We start from the raw sequence: 24,779 nt of genomic DNA, 5'->3' as shown, positions 1-24,779 counted from the left end.
TATCCTGTAGCGCTGGGATTTAATTTGAGTGCTATATCTACATCACTTTTAGACTGCTAGAGTAAATGCTGTCTTTCAGCTGTCTGAATGAAAGCACTTAAAAACTATGGTCTGCCACTTGTTAAACATTTAGACATGCAAGTGACCTTTAAATTCATCCTTTTATTTGTACTCCATCTCATTTTACTAGAAATGATATCCTATCCAAGTTTTAAAAAAATATTCTTCAAAATAGTCTGTTAAAGCAAGTGCTCTGTGCCTACTTCAGAAACAGTGGAAAAGGAGAGAGCAGTACACTCAAATTTGATGACTGTTTATCTCTCTTATTGTGTTTCTAATTAAAAATAAATAAAATGCTAATTATGCATATATGCTTTTAATAAGTTAAAAGTCCCATAAAGACTATAAGAATGTTAAGTACTACTTTAACTCAGTAAAACTAGACAGTGTGACAAAGATAACTAAATTGGTTCTAGTTTTCTTTCATCTGTTTATTTACATAAGTTGGAAAAATCTTAAGATTCCAGCAAAATCTACATAGTTAATTTGCAGATAAAAAAATCAACTATAGATATTTTTCGCTTAGTTTGGAAAGCTTAAGGAAGATCGATTTTTGTTTTGTCCAAAATATTGGAGTAGCTTTAACTGTTCTTCGAGCTTTAAGTGCTTGATTTTTTTTAGCTGGAACATATCTACTTTTGTTTGCCAGTTGCCTAGGAAAAGGAAGTAAGTACTAAGCAGTGTCTCTAGAGAGTACTTCTCATTCAGAATGTTAGTTGTCTGCTAGCTTCAGACTTTCCAGAGTTTCATTTTTACTAGAAAGATTCTGTTTGAGTATATTATAAAAATGGTTTCTCTACAAGAACAAAGCTATTTTAGGCCTTCTCTGAGTAAAACTATTCTGAAATTCCCCTTGACTCAGCTGTTCATAATTATATTAAGCTAAAACACTTTCTTTTTATAAAGAAACAAAAGTTTTCTCAAGATATAGTAGATGGATTTTAAATGCTAGATGAAATGTAACATAATTCAGCCAATGTTTTCTAATATATGTTATTATTTTGTCAATCATTCCCTCTAATTATAGCTAATACTTCAGTTGTAAAAAACAATCATCAAAAAAATTCATAGTTTCATGTAATAAAAATCATCTTATATAAAAGGAATTTCTGGATTGTATCACTGAAATTCTAATTTCTATATGTATTTCCTTTATCCCAGGAGGCAATGCCAGACTTTTCTGTATAATATAATGTAATCATGAAGTTATGTTACAAATTTTAACATCTTTTCCATTTTAGATGCCAGTAAATAGTAAACTTTCATTTCCCAGTATGGATACATGCATTAATGTGTGCATTGAGAGTTGTTTTTTGTGCATGTTATAATTAATTGAATATAAAAGTATTTTACATAAGATTATCCCTTTTTAAAATGAATAAAAATTATCCTAAAAGATGAGAGTGGGATTACTTTTAGCTAGCTTCCTAAAACCTTAACCATTTTCTTTTCTGTACCATAATGATGTCATCTGAGATTTATTTGAATTGCTTACTATATCAAGATGTAGGTGGCTAAAGAGAGATTGCATCAGATGAAACTATTTCATGGTCTTCTGCCTTCATGATCTATTTTAAGACAAAAGAGAATTTGACAAATATGCACTGGTAGTAAATTATTTATTCCTTAAATCTATGAGCTATTGATTGCAGGATCATTACTATTGTTGCAAAGAAAGAATATTAATGTTTCTCATCAGCTATATGTGACAGGAGGCTTTGCTGTGGCAGCAGAATTTAAGCTTCTTTTGTTCCTTTTGAAGGTTAAGGAAATACTTGCTGATTATGATCCCAATTTTATGGCTGTGAGTCTTGATGAAGCTTACTTGAATATAACCAAGCACTTACAGGAAAGACAAAATTGGCCTGAGGACAAAAGAAAGTATTTTGTCAAAACTGAAAATGCCATAGAAAATGGTAAGTAATTTATAAGAACTATCAAACTAAACACTAAGAAACAGAAAAGTAACCCGTTCAATCAACCCTGTTAACTCATTAGCATGTGTAGGTGGTAGGACAAGATATATCTTTATAAAAATGAAAAATCAGAAATTTAAAATATACCAGGTTTAAGTTAAATGTATAAAGTATCATTTTAAATCAAATGAGATTGTTAAATCTCCAAGCACTATAAGTGCTCAGTCCTTGTACAAAGTAATTTCTTAAAATCTAACAGTATTTTCTTAAAATCTAACAAAGAGTTTAGATTGCATTAAAACTGAGGAATTTGCTGGGGCTGTGGCTCAGTGGTAGAGCACTTGCCTAGCATATATGAGGCAGTGGGTTCGATCCTCAGCACTGTCTACAAATAAATAAAATAAAATAGAAAACTGAGGAAGTTATCTGTGTAAGGTAGCTTTTTTTTGTATTGTTCTTGATAGAAATTAGATATTTTTAAAAAGATATCAAAAATGTTGAGTGATATTCTTTTCTTCATTTCCCAAGTTTTCTACAATTTGGTTCTAGTATAGCAATTATTAGTGTTTTCTACTTTGCTAGAATTAATGACTTTCCTTTCCCTTCATTGACTTAGACCTTATCATGACTCTAGAATACAATGAATCAGAAGTTTCATGGCTTCATAGATTTTTTTTTTTAAATCCCTTTATTATCTATTCAAAGCAATGCCAAGAAACATACAGATATTATACATATTATTTTATGTCTACTCTGTAATATAAATTTGGATGGTGGATACCAGTCTATGTAAGAAACTGAATAACACTCACTTTTTAGCACTTGCAGTTCAGATGGAATGCTTTAATCCTGGTAATACCATACAGTGTACTCTGATTACCTCAGTTACGGGGATTACAAAAATATTTCAGTCTGGAAGTAAATAAACAATTTTATCAGTTAGTTCTATTTCCAGGCCTCCCAAAGAAGCAAAATGCAGTTGAGATGGAAAAGGTAACATACCATTCTGCAGTAGCTCTAATAATGTAACAGGAGGTACCAATCTTTGATTTCTCCTGTAGCATTCTACTATTGCAGTGACTCACCTGAAGACAGGGTGTGAGAGGGATTAGCCCTGTATAACAGCATAAGGAACTCTGCAGGAGCAGCTTATGAATGTGACAGGTACCTTATCTGGTCTGCAGTTTTTCTTCTACAGCTTTTATTACCTTGAGTTCCACTCATCCAATGGGGAAACAGGCTCCAGTGAATATCATTTCAAATGTTCCGTACTTTGAATCCCCTCTGAGTTACTCTGAACTTTAAAACCAGATATAAAAAATGAAAAGGAACTGAAGCATATAAGTAATAGTTAATGCAAAATAGGGTTCATATGACCTGAGAATTCCAGTTTGGAGGTTATATCTGTGACATAATTTCTATTACCTACCTTAAAACTTGAAACTAATCAGGTTTTTATCATATAATTTGTTATCTTTTTAGAAAGTTTCCTAAAAGACTAAATTTATTTTTCAAGTAATATACTTTTATGTGTATCTTGAAACTTAAGAAATTTAATTATTGCTACTGTATTTACCTTAATTTGAGAAGCATATGAGATATTATGAGAACATTTTAAGTATGAATATAGATTTAAGTGTATTTTACATTATATTTTGAAAAATGCAAATAAAATGAGATAATAATTGGTATTTTATTTTACTTTTTAATAATTATAGTTTATAGTCTAGTGATAGTAAATGTTCTTTTCCTTAAACTTAGACCTTGGTTAATCCAGTCAGACCCTAAAAATTTGTATAAAGAAACATAACTTTCAGGGGCAATTTGTATTTGTTGCAAATGTACCCTTAGTAAAAGTGATACTTTGCACAAGCAAGTCAAAATAAAATCAGATTTAAAAGAAGGAAATAAAGATTTGACATTTGAAAAGTTTCTTCCAGGGATGAAGAAAAATTATTTTCTCTCTAAAAGCAAAACTTAACTTTTCAGATATAATTATTCTATTTGCCTAAAGCCTTTTTTCCTCATTCCTAAATTCTAATTTAGTAAAGGTCTTTTTTTCCATATAGAAGAATAAAAGGCAAGAAATACTTTAGTTTTTAAAGAAAAAATGTAATGCATTTCAAAATTTAATGAACAATTTTTTTAAAGAAAAACCTGGACAGTTTTTTTTCTTGATTGAACAGTTATAAAATATAAATTATAGCATTTCTGATCATGTTTTCTAGAAACTATTAAATTTGCTTTGTCTTTAGAAATAATGTGAGGAGAAAGTAGAAAAAAGAAAAATTTAAAGAAAGAATGAAGCAAAATCTAACTTGTGAAATTCATACCTCTTAAAATGAACATGAGTTACTGTTCCCGTTTATAATTTAGATAAACCAGAAAAGGAAGTGGATAAATTGAGTGAGCATGAACGGACCATCTCTCCACTACTTTTCGAAGATAGTCCTCCTGATTTGCAAACCCCATGGAACTTTGAAGAACAAAACAAACCTCTACAGAATTCAGTTGTTTTTGGAACATCAGCTGAGGAAGTGGTAAAGGAAATTCGTTTCAGAATCGAGCAAAAAACAACACTGACGGCCAGTGCAGGTCAGGATCTTGATGCACAGTGTGATTGTAAATTTTGGGCTGACTAATTCAAGTGTCATATTACCTTCTGAAACTTTACCTATTCAGAAGAGCTGTGAACCTACAAGTAAGTAGGAATTTAGCAGAAAAGCACATGAGCACAAAGAAAAAAGCCTATCATAAATCTTATGTAGCTCTTCTTTTGTAAATGCAAAATATATTGTCATTGGTTTTTCTAATAATACTTGATTAGTTCTTCCTTAGGAGACTTCATTCCTGTCTTAGAATATGTGCAGGAGAGAACCCAGAAGACATCAAGATGAAAGATAAAAAATTTAAAAAGTCCAAAACACCAGCTAGCAATGTAGTAATTTAGGACCAACTGGTAAAAGGGGAAAAAAACAAAAACAAAAAAACAGCTTTGCAAATGTCAATAACCCATAAGGGCATCACTATGTAGCATAATAACTGATATTCATCATGAGGACCCTGTATTATCTTGTAGTACTCATGTTATAATTAGGTTAATCTTTCCTGAACAAAACATGACAATGAATAGTGAAATTTAGGAAGATATGTATAAAATTAAAGTGAACTATTTGATGGCTATATTTGAATATATCTGTTTCAAATTACCTTAATCTCTAAGACTCCTGGAAATTGTTAAAACACCTTTCTGAAAAGTAGTAATTAATTTGCTTTGTGAGTAGCAAAAGGGATGAAATGTTTTAAATAAATATACAGAAGCTTTTTTTTCTTTATGTGAATAATTCATTAAAAAAAACTTTTCAAAGAATAAACATCCTTCACAGATTACATTCTGGATCTTTTCTGAGTAATGGTTATAGGGCCACTATAAACAACCCTGTATTTCTACTAAAGATAGTAAGTAAACTCAGATAGTAAGTTACATTTAATATTACTCACCTAGAAATTATTTTTAGATTTTAAATATCATGGAGAATTAAATATTCCCATTTCTTCTGCCCCAATAACTAATAAAATTCCTTTTCTTAAAACCATAGCAAGTACACATGGTGGCATACTCCTGTAATCCCAGTGACTTGAGAGGCTGAGGCAGAAGGGTCACAAGTTCAAAGCCAGCCTCAGCAAATTAACAAGGTTCTAAGCAACTTAGTGAGACCCTGTCTCAAAATGAAAAATAAAAAAGGCTGGAGATGTTGACCAGTGTTTAAGTGACCCTGGGTTCAATCTTTAGTACCAAAAAAACAATAACAACAAAAGGGGGGAAAAAAACCCCAAACCATAGCAAATCCTGAGGAAATAGATGATAATAAAATGTTATCTTTAAAGTGGCATTATGTATCATTTCAGATTATTTGCATTTATTTTTTTCTGTTTTGTTATCACTTAGTTAAAAATAAATACGTATCAACTTTTATAAGTAGAATGTTCTTTTAATTCTTTTAAGGAATTGCTCCCAATACAATGTTGGCAAAAGTTTGCAGTGACAAGAATAAGCCAAATGGACAATATCAAATTCTCCCCAACAGACAAGCTGTGATGGGCTTCATCAAAGACTTACCAATTAGGAAGGTAAGATTTTATATAAAATTTATCATCTGGTACATGTTCTCTGAATTCTGAAGAGACATCATTTAGGCTGATAGTAATTCTTTGCTGAGAAGTTTTAAAACAATAGATAAGAGGCAAGAATTATAATCGGTGGTTGAATGTGGACTTGATGAGATCTTTCTGTGAAACCCTAAAAATCAGGTTTAGGAAGCTTATTTTTAGAAACTTTTAGGAGCATACTTGGATGACAGCTTTTAAGTGGATTCCTGCAAAGGAGAAAGAAATAAAAAATACTTAGAAAAGTCCTTTCCTAACTGTACCTTAATAGAGTGCTACCAAATAAGTATATTTCAAAGATGTTTAGAATTTTTATTATTATATAAAAAAAACAAAAATACTTTACCATCTTTAAAATGATAAAATTATCTCTTAGGGGTTCCAGAAAAGGGTATATTTTTATTACTCTTCAGAGCTTCCAAATTTTTCTGCATAGATATCTTTTTTTTTTCCAGTAATTACTCTATACAATATATAATGTTCTAGGCTTGCTTTTTTCACTCGGTTTATGTGAATAAAGTTAAATAAAGTATTTTTCAATGTTCAGAAAGAAGTCTATCAAAGTATACAATGTATATGATTATTGGATAATATATGTAAGACATAATTATAAAGTAGTATTTTCTAATGTGTTTTTCAAAGTGTAAATAGGTGTTTCATTTAAAAAAAGTCTGTATCAAAGAGCTTTGGGGTGGGCTGGGGCTGTGGCTCAGTGATAGTGCACTTGCCTGGCATGTGTGAGGCACTGGATTTGATTCTCAGCACCACTTATAAATAAATAAAATAAAGATCTATCAACAATCAAAAAATATTATTTTTATAAAAGGGGGTCACTATTTATATACTAGTATATTAAAGATTTCTAATTTTGAAGCAAAATTTTCCATTTAAATTTGTTGATTGTACCATTCCCTAAAGGTATATATGACCAACAACTCCTTTTTTTTTCTTTTTAAATATTTTTTTGTAGTTGTAGATGGACAGAATGCCTTTATTTTGCTTGTTTATTTTGATGTGGTGCTGAGGATAGAATCCAGTGCCTCATTCATGCTAGGCAAGCACCATGCCACTAGCTATAACCTCAGCCCAACAACTCCATTTTTAGTGCCTTTAAAAATTAAATGGAATCTGTTTAGGAAATGTGACCCGAAAGTAACAAAATCAGTTTTCTCACAAGATTTGTGATGATAGTAACATTATTTATACCTTTAATAAGATTACCCTCTCAGTTCTTATCTTAATTTAAAATTAATGATAAATATTGATTCTCTTCTAGGTTTCTGGAATAGGAAAAGTTACAGAGAAAATGTTAAAGGCCCTTGGAATTATTACTTGTACAGAACTCTACCAACAGAGGGCATTACTTTCTCTCCTTTTCTCTGAAACATCTTGGCATTATTTCCTTCACATCTCTCTGGGTCTAGGTTCAACACATCTAGCAAGGTATATATAGTAATTCTGCTTTATTATTTGCTGAAATGTCAATTTTAACCATTGAGATAGAGACTATAAAGGTAACGTGTTTTAAAATCTTCCAAGACCAGTTTGATTCAGAATATAATGATTGGGTTAAAAATCAACAGATTGGATTCAGGAGAAAAGCAAAAGAAAAATAAAGACTTACACTTCAGCAGCTGAGTAGATGGACAAGAAAATCAATGGTTATTTTACTTTTTATCTCTGCCTTATTCTTTTTTTAGAACATAAGAGGAATGCTGGTTGTCAGATTGTTGAGGAAAAAAAAGATGGCTTATATTCCATAATTCATTCTTTAAGCAAGGAGTTTTAATGATTCTTTGAAAGCCTTAATGAACTGACAATATTTTATTTCTTTTCCAGATACATAAATGATTTATTCTTTGATTACTGTGTTAAGCATTGTCCTAGGAATTAGGGATAATGACAGTGACTAGGAGAAAGTCCTATATTCATGGAGTTTACAGACTAGTGTGTGGGATAGAAAATAACCATTAAACAAATGAGGAAAGTAAAGTAGAATGAGGGTGCAAAAAATGACTTGGGTACACTAGCACATGCCTGTAATCCCAGCGGCTAGAGAGGCTGAGGTAGGATTGTGAATTCAAAGCCAGCCTCAGCAATTTAACAAGGCCCCCAGCAATTTATAGAGACCATGTCTCAAAATGGAAAATAAAAAGGGCTGAGGATGTTACTCAGTGGTTAAGCACCCTTGGGTTCAATCCCTGATACCAAAAAAAAAAAAAAAAAAAAAAGACTTGGGGCTGAGTGGGGGTTGGCAGCATTCATCCAGAGGCAGAAAATTGAGGGACCCAAGGATGCAAAGATCTAGGAGACAGATAACGGCTAAAGAAGTGGGCCTGTGTTTTTGTTGTTTTTTTTTTTTTTCCCTCCATCCCTTTTTCATCTAGGTCTTAACAGAAAGTACCCCACAGCTGGAAAGGTAAATTGTTAGGGATAGGTGAAAAGAAGGGAATAAACAGACACTTATCAAAAGAAGAAATAGAGATGACCAACAAACATTATGATAAAGTATTCAACATTATTAGCAATCAGAATAGATAATAGGCAAGAATTATAATTGTGGTTATAATTTCATCTCATTTCAGTTAGAATGGCAATCATTAAGAATACAAATAATAATAAATGCTGGTGAGGAGGTGGGGGAAAGGTATACTCATAGGTGGAGATTCCTCAAAAAACCGTATGACCCAGCTATCCTACTCCTTGGTATTTACATTGAAGAACTAAAATGACCATACTATAGTAATGCAGGCATATCAATATTTATAGCAGCACAAGTCACAATAGCCAAGTTATGGAACCAGCCCAGAGGCCTGTCCACAGATAAATGGATAAATAGAAAAAGAAAATGTGGTATATATACATAGTGGAGTTTTACCAATCATAAACAAGAATGAGATTACAGCATTTGGTGGTCCATGGATCAAACTGAAAACATCATGCTAAGTGAAATAAGAGACTCAAAGACAAGGGTCAAATGTTTTCTCTCATATGTGAAGTTAGATCAAAATAAGGGGAAAAAACAGAGTGGGGTCAGGGATGGGGGTGAGGGGGAATCCCATGATAACAGAAGGGAGATCAGTGGTGTAGAGGAAGGGAGTAGATGGGGAAGGAGGAGGGTTGGGAAAAGGGAGTAACTTCAGAATGAAATTAACAAAATTATGAATTTCATCTTTATGTATATCTATAAAGTACCAATTTTTTAAAAATTATAAATAAATACAAGGAAGGTGAATAGGGGGCAGGAGGAGGGGAGAGAAAGGGGAAGTACTGGGGACTAAAGTGAAAACAAATTATTTTCCATGCATGTATGATTGTGTCAAAATGAACCCCAATATTATATATAACTATAATGCACTAATAAAAATATTTTTAAAAGAAAGAATAGGAATCACAGAAGTCAACCTTGGACACTATTTTTGCAATTTTGTCATTATCTTGTCATCCTGTACTCAAAGTGACTTATTATTATAATTAAAATAAAAGACAACAATAAAATTGCTGAGATTGTCTATAAAATTAAAAACCAATTAAGCCTGCTAAATCTTAACAGATTGCAAGGCTGTATTATAATTCTCTTGCTGCTCTTTTTTTATTTTGAATTTACAGTTAACTCATTTTGATCTTGTGGGTAAAATGAAAGATGAAGATATCACAGCACTATAACTAACTAGTATTTGAAGGAATCAGGAAATAAAAATGTCTTCCGTAATCCAAAAATTATTCTCTTTTTATTTCCATACTGCTTATAATCAATATAGTTCTGATATAACACAGCATATATTGGTATTCAGAGAGAATATTAAGGGAAATCTGTGAGTGTTTTATGATAAAATAGCAGATCTGCCTTCCCCTCAATCCATGTTCTCTGTTCCTCTACTGTGCTTTGTTTTTTGAGCTAAATGCTTTCTTCTTCTGAGGTATTTCATATTTACTTTTATATTTGTCTATCAGTCTTTTCTGAAATAGAAAATAAAGACTTGTTTTTTTGTTTTTGTGTTGTCACTTCAAGGGATGGAGAAAGGAAAAGCATGAGCGTTGAGAGGTAATGTTTTGTTATTTATTGTTAATTGTTCATAATGTTATTTTAAACTAATTTCTAAATTAATTTTTAGTACAGTATTTGCAAATCACATCAACAGTTTTCAGCAGTTTACAATGCTGCAGTATATACTTCAGCTTACATGCTACAGTATACTTCGGTACAGGGTATTATTATCTTTGGTTGTGCCACTCTCAGTGGGAGAAAAATTAACTGCAATTTTTTTTTCTTCTTTTTTTTTCCGGGGTCGGGAGTTGTACAGGGAATTAAACTCAGGGGCATTCAACCACTGAGCCACATCCTCAGCTCTATTTTGTATTTTATTTAGAGACAGGGTCTCACTGAGTTGTTTAGCGCCTCTATGGTGCTGAGGCTGCTTTGAACTCTTGATCCTCCTGTCTCAGCGTCCCAAGCCACTGGGATTACAGGCATGCACCACTGTGCCCAGCTAACTGCAGTCATTTTTATGCATGTTGATTTTACTTCTATTCGCTGAAAACTAGGCATTTTAGGATTCCAGTTTCTAATTTCTAGTCTTGAAATTGAAGATTTATTTGGGAATTCTTTTGTTTTAAATAATTTTTTTAGTTGTAGATGGATACAATAACTTTATTTTTATTTGTTTATTTTTATGTGGTGCTGGGGACCGAACCCAGGGCCTCACTCATGTGAAGCAAGCGCTTCACCACTGAGCTACAACTCCTGCCCAGGAATGCTTGAAACTCATTAAATATTGGTTGCATGAACAGAGGCATTAAATGATTGAGCATCCGTAGTCTGAAAATCTGAAGTCTGAAATGCTTGAGTTTCCAGAATGTTCTAAGTGCCAATATGTCACCACAAATACAAAATTTTAACACCTGACTTTATGTGATTGGTTGCAGTCAAAATACAGGCATACTAAAAATATTGTGTAAATGTGCCTTCAGGCTAAATATATAAGGTGTATATGAAGCAAAAAAATTTCAGGTTTATTCTTGGGTCTATCCCTAAGTTATCTTGTTATATCCAGGCAAATATTCAAAAATTTTTAAAAAATCCAAAGTCCAATGTATGTTCTTGTCTTGAGTATTTCAGAGAAGTGATCCTCAACATGTAGTATTATATTCTTGATGAATGAGAGCTTAAAAATGGGCTAATTTAGTGGGCATATAATCTTATTTGCAAGTCAAATGAAATCTTGATATGGAACTTTATTATTTGAGAAAATGTTTTTTTTTAAAAGTCTCTCAATTATTTCCTCAAAGCAGCAAGCTGTCACAGGCATTTAAGAACCACTGACCTAGTAGAAGGTTGGATTTGTATTTCACATGTTATTTCTGACCAAAAAAATCTGAATGAATTTTATAAAACAACATACTCAATAAATGGCTTTGATAAAAATTGCTGTTTTAGGTTGTGATTTACATAAAAGCAATCAGAGAGAGAACACATTCATCCAAAATATGATTATATGAGTAATGTTGTACAGTTTAAAAATATTTCTTTTGTACTTTGTTACTGAGAAAATTATTGGTATGTGGGAATATATTCTCCAGTTTTCTTTCTGAAAACTCTCCTTGGCTTTTTTTTTTTTTTTAAAGGTGCTGGGGATTGAACCCAGTGCCTTATGCATGCGAGTCAAGCACTCTAACATCTGAGCTATATCCCCAGCCCCTCTTCTTGGCTTTTTAAAAAACTGTATTAGAACATCAAATTTGTTATGGGATTAGGGAGAGGGAAATTGTAATTCACAATCACACATAAAAACCTAACTTCTCTAATATGTAAAGAACTCATATAATCAATAAGAAGCATCAGTGTTCCAAATATCTAATTAGTTAAAAAAAAGGGAAACAAAAAATGACAAGCTATATGAAAATATTCTCATTCTCATTTATAATTAAAGAAGAACAAAGTTCTCTGAGATAGCATTATTCACTGATCCAGGTAAGACATCTTTAGGGACCAGTATTAGACCTACAACAAAGGGTAAGAAATTTGGTAATATCTATCAAAATCACAGATGAATTGTTATATCTTTTAATTAGAATGTTATGCTGCCATATAAAATGAGGATATTAATTTCTCATTGGTAACACCAAGATAAATTGAGAAAAGCAAGGTACTAAATAATGTATGTAATATTCTATTTATATAAAAAAGGGTAAAATTATTGTTTGTTTGCTAATATGTACATATTAGCCTAATGTTTTTGTGGTTGTTGTTTGTTAGTTTCTGTAACCACATACCTGAAGCTAGATAACTTTTGAAGAAAAGAGGTTCATTTAGCCAGGAGGTTTAAAGGTAAAGGCCTGCATCTGCTGATGGCCTTCTTGTTGCTCCAAGGCAGTGTAAGGCAAACACATAGCAAAAGATAGAGCCATGTTATGTGTTTCTTCTAGTGACTCTCCCTCTCCTTATAAAGCCACCAATATTCAATCATGAGGACCTCCACACCCATATGACCTTGTCTAATTCTAATCACCTCCTCTAAAAACCATAGTTGATGGTTTGCACCCTTTTACTATCTCACACTAGGGATTAAATTTCAACACATGAACCCTTGGGAGATATATTCAAGCCATAGCAGCATCGAATATTTCTGGAATTCATATGAATAAGAAGCCAGAAAAGTTGTGTTGCCACTAGGGAAGAGTACTGAGTAGCTGGGGATAGTCTTAGAAGTAGGGATGCTACTGAATCACCATTTACTCGGAGTATTGTTCTCACTGCTCTGATCTCTCTTTAATGTCTGACTCTTTAATGTTAATATTATCTATTTCGATATCTTTTTGAGGATATTCAGTTTTGCATTTATTCTTACCAGCCCTCCATTTCCACTTATCTACTAGATAAGTAGATAAGAACCTGGGTACTGAGCCAACCCATTAAATCTACTTAAAGACATCTCTGTCCAGAGCTAGGCAGAGTGGTATACGCCTGTAATTCCAATGACTTAGGGGGCTGAGGCAGGAGGACTGCAAGTCTGAGGCCAGCCTTATCAACTTAGCGAGACCCTGTCTCAAAATTAAAAAATTAAAAGGGGAGGAAAAAGAAAGAAAAGGATATTCTGTCCAGAAAATTCATGTGCAGTATGATGTTCTCATCTGTGTTTTCTTAAAATAGTCTTCTGTAGCAGAAACTATATACATATATACCTGACTGAACGTATTAATAATATAGAACAAGAGTACAAAATTGCTTCTTTGCAAATCAATTTACCTATCTACATGGTTTTCTATTATTTATATAGACTGTAGGTGTTTCTACTTAATTATGTCTTAGTTCATATGAAAACTATTTGTACTTCAGAATATATAAAGTAATTCTAGACCATTTAAATATACTATATCATTTCAAAATTATTTTGAGTTACAGTTTGCTTTGTGCACCAAATCATTGTTGTTTCTCTAGGACCTTCAGTGAAATAAGTAAAGCAGAAGAACAGTACAGCTTGTGCCAAGAACTTTGCAGTGAACTCGCGCAAGATCTCCAGAAAGAAAAGCTTAAGGTACTTTATTTCAATGTGGTGTTCTAGTTTTTAAAAATTTTAATGATGCTACTTGAAACAAGTTAGATTACCCATATCTTAAAGCTTAATACAAAGTAGTTAATGTTGGAACAGAATATTCTGTCCCCAACAATTAGAGACAAATTTAGTCTGACCCATATCTGAGGTTCTACAATGAGATCATTCTATGAAAAAGAAACTTGTGATGCTGGAATGCTTCCTGTATCATTATACATGACTTTATACTACCTCCAGAGTACTTTGATTAAATATAAAATGAGAGTATATTGGCCTTAGAAAGGCAAAGAAGAATTTCCCCCAGAATTGTACTCACATATTATAAATGCCTTTCCAATTAGCCTTTAATATTTTTCTCACATAAACAATGACCTTCTAGAATAATAGGCATTTTGTTTCAAGACTTTAATCCAGGTTGCTTACTTGGGGTGTGTGTGGGGGAGCCTGGAATGCTTTGAACTTTCTGTTTTTTAATCTTTTCTCACAACAATCCATGTTTAATATTTCCCAACAATCTCAAACCAGGAGTGTAGTTGTTCTAAAGTAATAGAAAAATATTAAAAAGTTATTAGAAAAAAACTCAAATATCTGAGGAGCCTTTTTCTTATAAGCTTCTCTTTTGATGATATAACAGAGTTCTTCTTAAAAATATATTTTAAATAAACTTTTAATTTTAGAAAAATTTTAGATTCACAGAAAAGTTACAAAAAGAATATAGAGAAGGAGCTGTGGCTCAGCAGTAGTGCACTTGTCTAGCATGTGTGAGGCACTGGGTTCAATTCTCAGCACCACATATAAATTAAAAATAAATAAATAAATAAAGGTCTATCAACAGCTAAAAATTTTAAAAATGATAAAAATATAGAGATTTCCAGTGTAATCTTCATTCAGTTTCCTCAATTATTAACATTTTATGTTAACATAGTACATTTGTCAAAACTAAGCAAGTGACATTAGCACATTATTTTATTTATTTTATTAAATTTATTTATTTTTTTAATATTTATTTTTTAGTTCTCGGCAGACACAACATCTTTGTTGGTATGTGGTGCTGAGGATCGAACCCGGTCCGCATTCATGCCAGGCGAGCGTGCTACCGCTTGAGCCACATCCCCAGCCCAAGCACATTATTTTAAATAAACTCTAAATTTTATTTGGATTTTGCTCATTTTTCTGTTAATCACCTCTCTGTTCCAGGATTCAATTTAGGGAACTATGTTGCATTTATGTCTTCCTAGTCTCCTCTGGTCTGTCACAGTTTCCCAGTCTATCCTCGTTTTTCATGACTTTGAAAATCCAATCTGGGCTTGTTTGGTGGTTTTGTTTTTTAATAATTAGATAAGGATATAAGTTTTTAGAAAGACTATCACAAAGATGAAGTGCCCTTATTGTATCCTGCCAGGTGGTATATAGTTGTCATATGACATCATGGGTGACTCTGGATTTTATCAGTTGGTTAAGGTGGTGATTGCTATGCTTCTCCACCATGAAATTACTGATTTTTTCCTTTGAAAATGAATTTGTAAGTCTTAACTCACCCTCAAATGAAGGAGAATTAAGTTAAACCTCCAGGAATACTAAAATACGCACAATATAAAATTTACAATTTTTGCCATTTGTCAGTGTTTGGTTCAGTGGCATTAAGTACATTCACTTTGTTGTGCATACATCCCCACTATCCATTATCATCCTCAGATGAAACTCTGTACCCGAAGACACTAACTGCACAGGGAGTTTTTACACATAAATTATTAAATATAGTATTTGGCATATACTAGGCACACAGTAAATGTGAGCTTTTCAGTAAGACTTCTTAAATGAGGATCTTTTATAAAAAAAAATTTTTCATGCCTTTTTAGAAATTGAATTAACTAAGATTCAATAAGAAGAAAAATGATCAGTTAACTTTCCCTTTATATAAGGGTATCTTATAAAAATTAAGTTGGGTATGGGAATAATAGTTACTATCTAGAAAAGAATTTTCATATTATGTATAGATTTTAATTATTTCTTGTGATAGTTGTTATTATCATGTTTTATAAATAATTTATTATACTTCCACATTCTTACATATACATAAAAGACATTTCTAAACTTAGGAGGTTTTTTGGGGGGCCGGTTCTGGGATTGAACTCAGGCATTCAACGACTGAGCCACATCCTCAACCCTATTTTGTATTTTATTTAGAGACAGGATCTCACTGAGTTGCTTAGGGCTTTGCTGAGTTGCTGAGGCTAGCTTTGAACTCAAGATCCTCCTGTTTCAGCCTCTGAAGCTGCTGGGATTACAGACGTGCACTACCATGTCCCAGCCATTTCTGGATTTTTCTAACCTGTAAATAACTTTTTTATAAATATTAGAAAGCCTATATAATGATATATTCTATATGTTATAGGGTAGAACTGTTACCATTAAACTGAAGAATGTGAATTTTGAAGTAAAAACTCGTGCATCTACAGTTTCATCGGTTGTTTCTACTGCGGAAGAAATATTTGCCATCGCTAAGGAGTTGCTAAGGACAGAAATTGATGCGGATTTTCCACGTCCCTTGAGATTAAGACTTATGGGTATGTTTTTTTTTTCCTTAAATCTACTAGATTTCCCCAAAAACAATTAATTTTCAAAAAATTCTCACCTCTATTTTGTTTCTTAAACCTGACTATAAAGTACTTTCTGTGCTGCTGCCATTTATTGGAACCTGACGCATGTAAAGCCATGATTATTGGTTTGATTCCATTTTGAACTAATTGAAGTGTTTCTTATTATGTACTGGAATAACGTGGACAAGAAAGGTTTCAAAATTCAAACCTATTCAGATATTAGAAAGCAGATTCACTGCATAGTAAGTATATTATGTAATACTCCTTTGGGAGTCTGGAGCAGTGCCCCATGATGAAATAACATTAATAAACAAAAATATATTCACATACAATAAGGACTCTTAATTAAACTTCACATTAATTTAGGCATCATTTATTACTTGCTGCTTACAATTTTCAGAACTTTTTGGATTTCAGAATTACAAATAAAGGATTGAAACACCATGAAATCACATGTCCAGCCTTTATATGATAAAAACAAATAGACCATGTTTCCAAAGTGAATTATGTGAAAGAATGTGTATGGATAAGCAGTCCAAATATCCACTTTACTACCAAGAGTGGCTCATTAGTCATACTTTTATATAAAAGATAGCATACTCTGAATCAAAATAACGAATGTTCATTAAAAGAGCCAAATAACAAGTTACCTATAGATGCTTTATTCATAGTTGCCTAAAGATGTCCTTCAGTTGATAGATAAATAAATTAGGGAATAATCCAGACAGTGGAATAATATTCTGTACATGAAAGAAATAAGCTATTTAATGATACATGCTTGTATAAAGGAAAGTAAATAAGCATGCCTGTAATCCCAGCAGCTTGGAAGGCTGAGGCAGGAGGAACACAAGTTTAAAGCCAGCCTTAGCAACTTAGTGAAGCCCTAAGCAACTCAGCAAGACGCTGTCTCTAAATAAAATATTAAAAAGGGGCTGAGGATGTGGCTCAGAGGCAAAGCACCCCTGGGTTCAAGCTCCAATACAAAAAAAAAAAAAAAGCTATCAAGCAGTGAAAAGATATGCAGGAAACTTACAGGCATACTGTTGGTAAAAGAAGCCAGTCTATAAAGGTTCCGTACCAGATAATTCCAGCTGCATAATATTTTGGAAAAGATAAAACCAAACAACAAAATATTAGTGGTTTTCTAGGGTTAGACAGAAGGGATAGATGGATAGGCAGAACACAAAGGAATAGAAGGGCAATTAAACTATTCTGTGATTTATAATAGCGAAGATATGACATTAGAAATTTTTCTAAACCCATAGAATGTACAATGCCACGAGTGTGAACTCTAATGTCGTATCCATGTAGGTTCATCATTTGTAACAAATGTTCAACTTTGGTGTAGGATGTGGATAGCAGGAGAGGCTGTACATGAATAGCGGCAGAGGATATATGAGAATTCTCTGTATCTTTTGCTAAATTTTGCTGTGAACCTAAAACTGCTCCAAAAAAAATAAATCCTTAAAGAAACAAAAAAAGCTAAAGGGCCTGGGTAGTTGATTTCAATTTGTTGTTTTGTATTGAATGCCATTATATGTCAGATATTAATTGAAAGTTCTGTCTTCATGTGAACTGCAATAGATTGCTAATATTTAATGATACATGCTTGTATAAAGGAAAGTAAATTTCCACTCACAGTATCAGCTTTGAAAACAGATCCTTTAGTTAAAAGAATATTGGGCTAGGAAAATAGCTCTGTGGTACAGTACATACTTAGCAAACACAAGGCCACACACACAAAAGGAAATATATACAGCCTTGCTTATTATTTCTCTGTAATCAACCTTTTATATAGATGTCACAACAGTATTATGTAAAATGTTTTTAATATACCTGTTGGCTTTGTTGAATTTGGAATTAATTGTGATTGGTTTAATTTAGGTGTTCGGATATCTGGTTTTCCCAATGAAGAAGACAAGAAACACCAACAAAGGAGCATCATTGGCTTCTTACAGGGTGGAAACCAAGCCCTGTCAGTCACTGAGTGTATGCTAGAGAAAACAGACAAAGATCAGTTTGTAAAACCTCTAGAAACATCTCATAAGAAGAGTTTCTTTGATAAAAAACGATCAGAAAGGAAATGGAGCCACCAGGACACATCTAAATGTGAAACTATAGTTAAAGAAAGTTTACAGATATCACAACCATTCCAAGTTTTAAAGAAGAAGACAAGTGAGAATTTAAAAACATCAGATAATTCAGATAACTTTCAGATATTTACCTGTCCTGTTTGCTTTAGGGAACAAAGAAGCATCAGTCTGGAAGCCTTTAATAAACATGTAGATGTGTGTCTTGATGGACCTTCAATTAGGGAGAACTCGAAAATGAATTTTTCAAATGCTTCCTCTACTGAAGTTAACCTGAAAGAAATCACAAAACATTCTTTTTTACTTTGTGAAAAGCAATATTATGAAACTCATCAGAAAAATGTAGAAATCACTTCAGTAGATTGTGTAAATTTGGTAGAAACTAGAAATAATTCATCTAAAGCAGGAAGTGTAGACACTGAGCACAGCAAGGAGGAATGTTCTAGTCTTCCAAGCAAGTCTTGTCTTGTTTCATTGGAAAATCAAGATGCTGAGTTACTAAGTAGACAAGAACCACTCCAACCTTGTGTGTATCAAGTGACAGCAGGCCAAGCGCTAGTTTGTCCAGTTTGTAATCTAGAACAAAAAACTTCAGATCTTACGCTGTTCAATGTGCACGTGGATGTTTGCTTAAATAAAGGTATTATCCAAGAACTGAAGAATGATAAAGTTTATCCTCTTAACCAACCCAAAGATAGCTCCAGAAGTACTGGTGAGTTTGTAGTCAATTGAAAGAATTTGATTTTCTAGGAATATGTAAGATTGTTCATTCTGAACACATATTATTAAAAGGATAGTTTGTATATGCTGCCAGCCAGGTAAAAGTTACCTGACCATAGATTAGCATTAAACCCATTGACTCCCAAATTTTCAATAATCTGAATACTGTAACAGAATTGATACAGGTGCATTAAAATAGTTTGAAAATTATAATCTAGAGCTTATATGCATCATATTAACATTCTGTTATTATTATACCCTTTAGTACAATTATATTTAATATGATTATATTTTATATAGCATAATAGTTATAACTTATATAATTTATATGTAATATAATTATACATCAATATATAATTCTATTATTATATAATTATAATATTACATTATTATATAATTCTAAGAATAATTGTTTTTAAAGCTATTGGTTTGAGTTAAACCATTTTGTCCTAACAGAAGTGGAATACTTATACAAAAATTAAATATAGTATATATAATTATATAATATAATTAAGAATATATATTATATGTAAATACATAATTATATTCATAATATATTTATTAGTGCATTATATTTATACATAATAGTGGCATTCATTTTGACATTCATAAATTCATATAACAATGTACTCTGTATTTCAGTCCCTCATACTTTCCCTTTCCTCCTCCCTACCCTTGATCCTCTTCCTCTACTCTGTTTAATCTTCCTACTGTTTTGTTTTTTTTAATTGGTTTGTTATAGTTGAATATAAAAGTAGAATTCATTGCAATATGTTCACATGAGCACATAGCATAATTTACTCAACTTCATTTGTAATTCCTCCCCTTTCCCATCTCTTCCCCTCTATTCCTTTCCTCTATTCATCTGTTCTCCCTTCCATTTTCTTGAGATCCCCCAAGAGAGAAAGCATTCGACCCTTGACTTTTTGAGTCTGGCTTATTTCACTTAGCATAATGTTCTACAGTTCTTTCCATTTATGAGCAAATGACAATTTCATTCTTCTTTATGGCTGAGTAAAACTCTATTGTGTATATATGCCATGTTTTATCTGTTCACTGTTGACAGGCACCTAGGCTGGTTCCATAACTTCTCTGTTGTGTATTGTACTGCTGTACACATTGGTGTGCATATACCACTACAGTATGTTAATTTTACTCCTCTGAATAAATACTAAGGAGTTGGGATAGCTGGGTTATATGATGGTTACAATCCTAGCCTTTATAGGAATCTCCATACTGTTTTCCAAAGTGGTTGTACTAATTTTCAGCCCACTAACAATGCTGTTAAGTGTATCTTTTTTCCCACATCTTCATCAGCAATTATTGCTATTTGTATTGTTGATGATTGTCATTCTAACTGGGGTGAGATGAAATTTCAAGGTAGTTTTGATTTGCATTTACCTGATTGTTAAGGATGTTGAATATCTTCAAATGTGTGTGTTGGCCAGTGGGTTGGCCAGTGGGTTAACTGAAATCAATAGCTTCTAAATTTAGGAAAAATTTCAATTTGGACTTTATTTAGCATATAATGAACTCAAGTCATCTAATCAAAAAAAATTCCTTCAAAGAGCATTTGCCAAAGTATGGTGGCAAATCATACATATATTTTTATATATTTACATAGTTAAGATATCTCTTAACTTGTTTTTGGTAGTGCTAACTACCAAATTCCAAAAATGATATTAAGCATAATGCTAATAAAGCTAAGTAAATTATGAAGACATGCTATAAAGCTAGTTTCTGTTATGTAAAATATGAACTATATAGTACCAATAAAATTTTTAGTATCTTTAATCAGTCAGCTTTAACATTTTAAATTTTTACACAGATTTTTAATTATTTTATGTATTCCATTATGGAATTTCTTGACTTTCTTCCCTCTATAGGTAGCTCAAGCAGAGTACAGAAGACCAGAACAAAAAGGTATGACTAATTTGAACTTTAATAAAGCTAGCTGTAAAACCATTATGTTTTGGGGGTCAAATTTAAAGGATATCAGAATTGTAAGTCAACAAGTAACATTTTAGAAGTTATTTGAAAAATTATTTTTAAAAATTTCTTCCTATATTTTAATTGTGTGTATGTGTGTGTTTCATTTCAGGGTAGGACTAACCGCAAAGTACTCAGCATCAAAGAAAATAAAACCGAACAATCCCAGATACACTCTTGATATATTTTTTAAATGAACATTGAATATTTTATCATCAATTTTAATTGAAACTTCTTATTTTGTAATAAATGAAATTATTCTTTCTCATTTTAACTTTATAGATTCATGTAGTGAAGGCAAGTACAATAATTCCTCCCAAATGATGTTTCCTTTTCTAAGAATTTAGAATATAGGTTAATTTATTTTTGTATTTATTTTAATTTTTTGGTACCAGGAATTGAACTTCGAGTACTCTACCACTGAGGCACATCTCCAGCCATATTTTGTATTTTATTTAGAGACAGGGTCTCACTGAGCTGCTTAGTGTCTCACTGGCTTTGAACTCTGGATCCTCCTGCCTCAGCCTCCTGAGCCACTGGGATTAGAGGCGTGCACCACTGCACCCAGCTTCTTTATACCTTTTTTATAACAGTGAGAATTCCATTTCTGTTACACATCAATTGGAAATCATTCCGGTTAGAAATAATTTTAAAAGGAAAAGTAAGAAATGAGATCAGAAAGTGATTTATTGTCTTTTTTCTTCCTCTTTTTTCAGTACTGGGGTTTGAAACCAGGGGCATTCCACCATAGAGCTATATCCCCAGTCCTTTTTTATGTCTTTTTTGAGAATGTCTCACTAAGTCTTATTAAGTGACAGAGGCTGGCCTGAAACCTTTGATCTTCCTGCCTCAGCCTTCTGAGTCATTGGAAATACAGGTGTACACCTCCATGCCTGGCTTCTTTATTACTTTTCTAGTAAATATAAAAAGCATATTTAATGATAATGGATCTTAGAGATTCATAAACCTATTTTAGCCTAAGAATTTTTCAGCACTTAACCACTTTATAGGCATTGAACTCTGCTATGTTTGATCTTGTATCTTCAGGTACTTCATGAGCATTCATAATTAAAATTTATCATCAGTTCTATGAAGAATATTAGCTTAACAGCATGAACGATTTTGTTAACTTCAGGAAAATAATATCACCGTGGTGTGATAGAAGGATTTTTACTTAAAATATTGTTTATTTTTTCTTTTTAAAATTCTTTATCTTGTGAATAAGCACTTGCTTCACTTTTAAAAATATTTGATATAATATCCAATGTAGTTTTTTTTCTAATGTTAGGACTCTTATTTATTATTATTTTTTGAAGTACTCTACCACTATGCTACATCCCCAACCCTTTTATAGGACTTTTTTTTTCCTCCTTTGGGTGCTGAGGACTGAACCAAGGAGTACTTTACCACTGAGTTACATCTTCAGTTCTTTTTATTTTTTATTTTGAGGTAGGGTCTCGCTGAGTGGCTTAGGACTTCCCTAAATTGATGATTCTCCTGCCTCAGCCTACCAAGTTTTGGGGATTATAGGCATGTGCCATCATGCCCAGTTCTAATATAGGACATTTAAATGGCAGTATTTTATTCCTTGGCAGTTAATGTTTTCACTTTCCACAGATTTGTTTAAAAAAAAAAAACAGATAAGTTATTTTTATTCTACAAGAGAAAAACAACCTCTGTTCTGTTTTCTATCACATTTTTATTAATATTTGTAAAAGAAAGACAACTTAATAGTAGTTAAGTAGTTACTCCAAATACTTTTTTTCCCCAAATACGTTTTTACTATCAATTAATTCTTATCAAAAAAACAGTTACAGGACATGTCTAAATGTTAAAAAAAAATTACAGGGAGGGAGGTTAGGGAGGATGGGTGCATGGGGGCAGGAAAGATGGTGGAATGAGATGGACATTACCCTATGTACATGTATGACTGCACATATGGTGTGATGCTACACTGTGTACAACCAGAGAATGTAAACTTGTCCTGAATTGTATACAATGAACCAAAATGCATTCTGCTATACCTAATTTCAATAAATAAATAAATACAGGGCTGGGGCTATATAGCTCAGGGGTAGAGTGCTTGCCTCAAAATGTGTGAGGCATTGGGCTCAATCCTCAGCACCACATAAAAATAAATAAACAAAATAAAGATATTATGTCCATTAAAAAACAAATTACATAATTGAATCATAAAATGGAAGCCATTTCTGTACTGCTTTAAGGAGCTGAATCTTTTTTCCTCACACTATTGTTTGCTTCTCATATTTTAGTTCATTACCTAAATATACAAGGAAATAATATTGGAGAAGCCTTTGACTAAAGTGGTAACTTCACTTTTAATTGCTGATTGTTTAAAATTAGGCTTAGTGATTATTAGCCTGCCAGCCTCATACCTGATGTTGTCATACACCATGGCACATACAAAGTTGTAGCATTATGATTCTTGATTGTGTGATTTCCATATGTTAATAATCTACAAAGTTAAATTCAAATGAAATTGGTTTAATATGTTGAAAAGTAGAAACATCATATTTAATTGTTTTCTATCTTACCTGAAATATTTTTATTGTTTTCAACATCAAGTACTAAATTATTTTCATTCAGATGATCTAATTAATTAAATGCTAATATGTGGTAATATTTAATACTAATTAAAATGAAATTTTAAAAGTTTAATTGATTTGTGTTATGATTTTCATAAGCCTCCTGTGTTTCTGCAGAACTTCTTAAAGGTAAAATGAATTGTGAGAGCTGTATCCTAATCAGTCCATCCTAATTTGAATGGACTGATAGACAATTATAAATGAGTGGGCGGGCTGTGGATGTGGCTCAAGCGGTAGCGCGCTCGCCTGGCATGCTTGCGGCCAGGGTTCGATCCTCAGCACCACATACCAACAAAGATATTGTGTCTGCCGAGAACTAAAAAATAAATATTAAAAAAATTCTCTCTCTCTCTCTCTCTCTCTCTCTCTCTCTCTCTCTCTCTCTCTCTCTCTCTCTCTCCCCCCCCTCACTCTCTCTTTAGAAAAAAATTAAAAAATAAAAAATAAATAAAAAATAAATGAGTGGGCATGGCTACAAAAGGTGGGTAACTGAGGATGTGCCCTGGATGGGTTGTTGTTCCTGCAGTCCCTTCCTTTTCCCCCTCCTTCTCTTTCTTTCCGCTGCCTAACCCCACCAGGAACTTAAGCAGCTTTCCTCCACTGGGTCCTTCCCCCATGATGTGCTGCCTCACTTTGGGTTCAGGACTGAGACCTCTGAAACCATGAGCCCCAAATAAATTTTTGTTTCTCTAAGTTGTTATTGTTGGGTATTTTGGTCATAGTGACACAAAAACTGACTAAAACAATCTGTTAGCCAGTTGAGATGGTTTCCTTACTTTGCTACTCTTCTCTCCCTCTGCTGATTCCACTCTTATTTTTTCTGCCTGGAATTCTCTACATCCTTTACTGTCTGTTTTGCTAATTCATCAGCCCGTTCCCTTTTTATTATAATTTTGGTTTGGAGCATTTTTAGAAGGGATAGCATAATAAGGAATAATAATAAATACTCATAATCTTATTTAGAGGGTCAAAATATGAAGAATCACTTGGGAGACCTGCAACATATGTTACTGGGTATAAAAAAAAAAGCAAAACACTATCTGGGAAGTTAAATTATTATAAATCAGAAAGAAAGAGG

At 32.5% G+C, this 24,779-nt stretch overlaps 1 protein-coding gene across 10 annotated transcripts in view; it reads left to right on the top strand.

The window, feature by feature from the left end:
• The window catches only part of Polk (DNA polymerase kappa), a 65,061-nt gene extending 41,287 nt beyond the window's left edge, over positions 1-23,774 (top strand). For 9 of the 10 annotated variants that reach the window (XM_040272334.2, XM_078043377.1, XM_040272335.2 and 6 more), the window contains 10 exons: positions 1,823-1,976; positions 4,353-4,571; positions 5,983-6,107; positions 7,420-7,586; positions 10,156-10,188; positions 13,582-13,678; positions 16,092-16,263; positions 18,181-19,098; positions 20,993-21,029; positions 21,208-23,774. In XM_040272334.2, the coding sequence (XP_040128268.2) occupies positions 1,823-1,976; positions 4,353-4,571; positions 5,983-6,107; positions 7,420-7,586; positions 10,156-10,188; positions 13,582-13,678; positions 16,092-16,263; positions 18,181-19,098; positions 20,993-21,029; positions 21,208-21,292 (2,007 nt within the window). In that variant the 3' untranslated portion in view covers positions 21,293-23,774. The remainder of the gene's footprint in view (positions 1-1,822; positions 1,977-4,352; positions 4,572-5,982; positions 6,108-7,419; positions 7,587-10,155; positions 10,189-13,581; positions 13,679-16,091; positions 16,264-18,180; positions 19,099-20,992; positions 21,030-21,207) is intronic. The other variant, XM_078043400.1, reaches the window with a different exon arrangement.
• The last annotated feature ends 1,005 nt before the right edge of the window (positions 23,775-24,779 follow it).

Source organism: Ictidomys tridecemlineatus, chromosome 1 (genome assembly GCF_052094955.1).
Source record: "Ictidomys tridecemlineatus isolate mIctTri1 chromosome 1, mIctTri1.hap1, whole genome shotgun sequence".
Taxonomy (NCBI): domain Eukaryota; kingdom Metazoa; phylum Chordata; class Mammalia; order Rodentia; family Sciuridae; genus Ictidomys; species Ictidomys tridecemlineatus.
The sequence above is the reverse complement of the archived record's forward strand: the minus strand, read 5'-3'. Positions and strand labels throughout refer to the sequence as shown.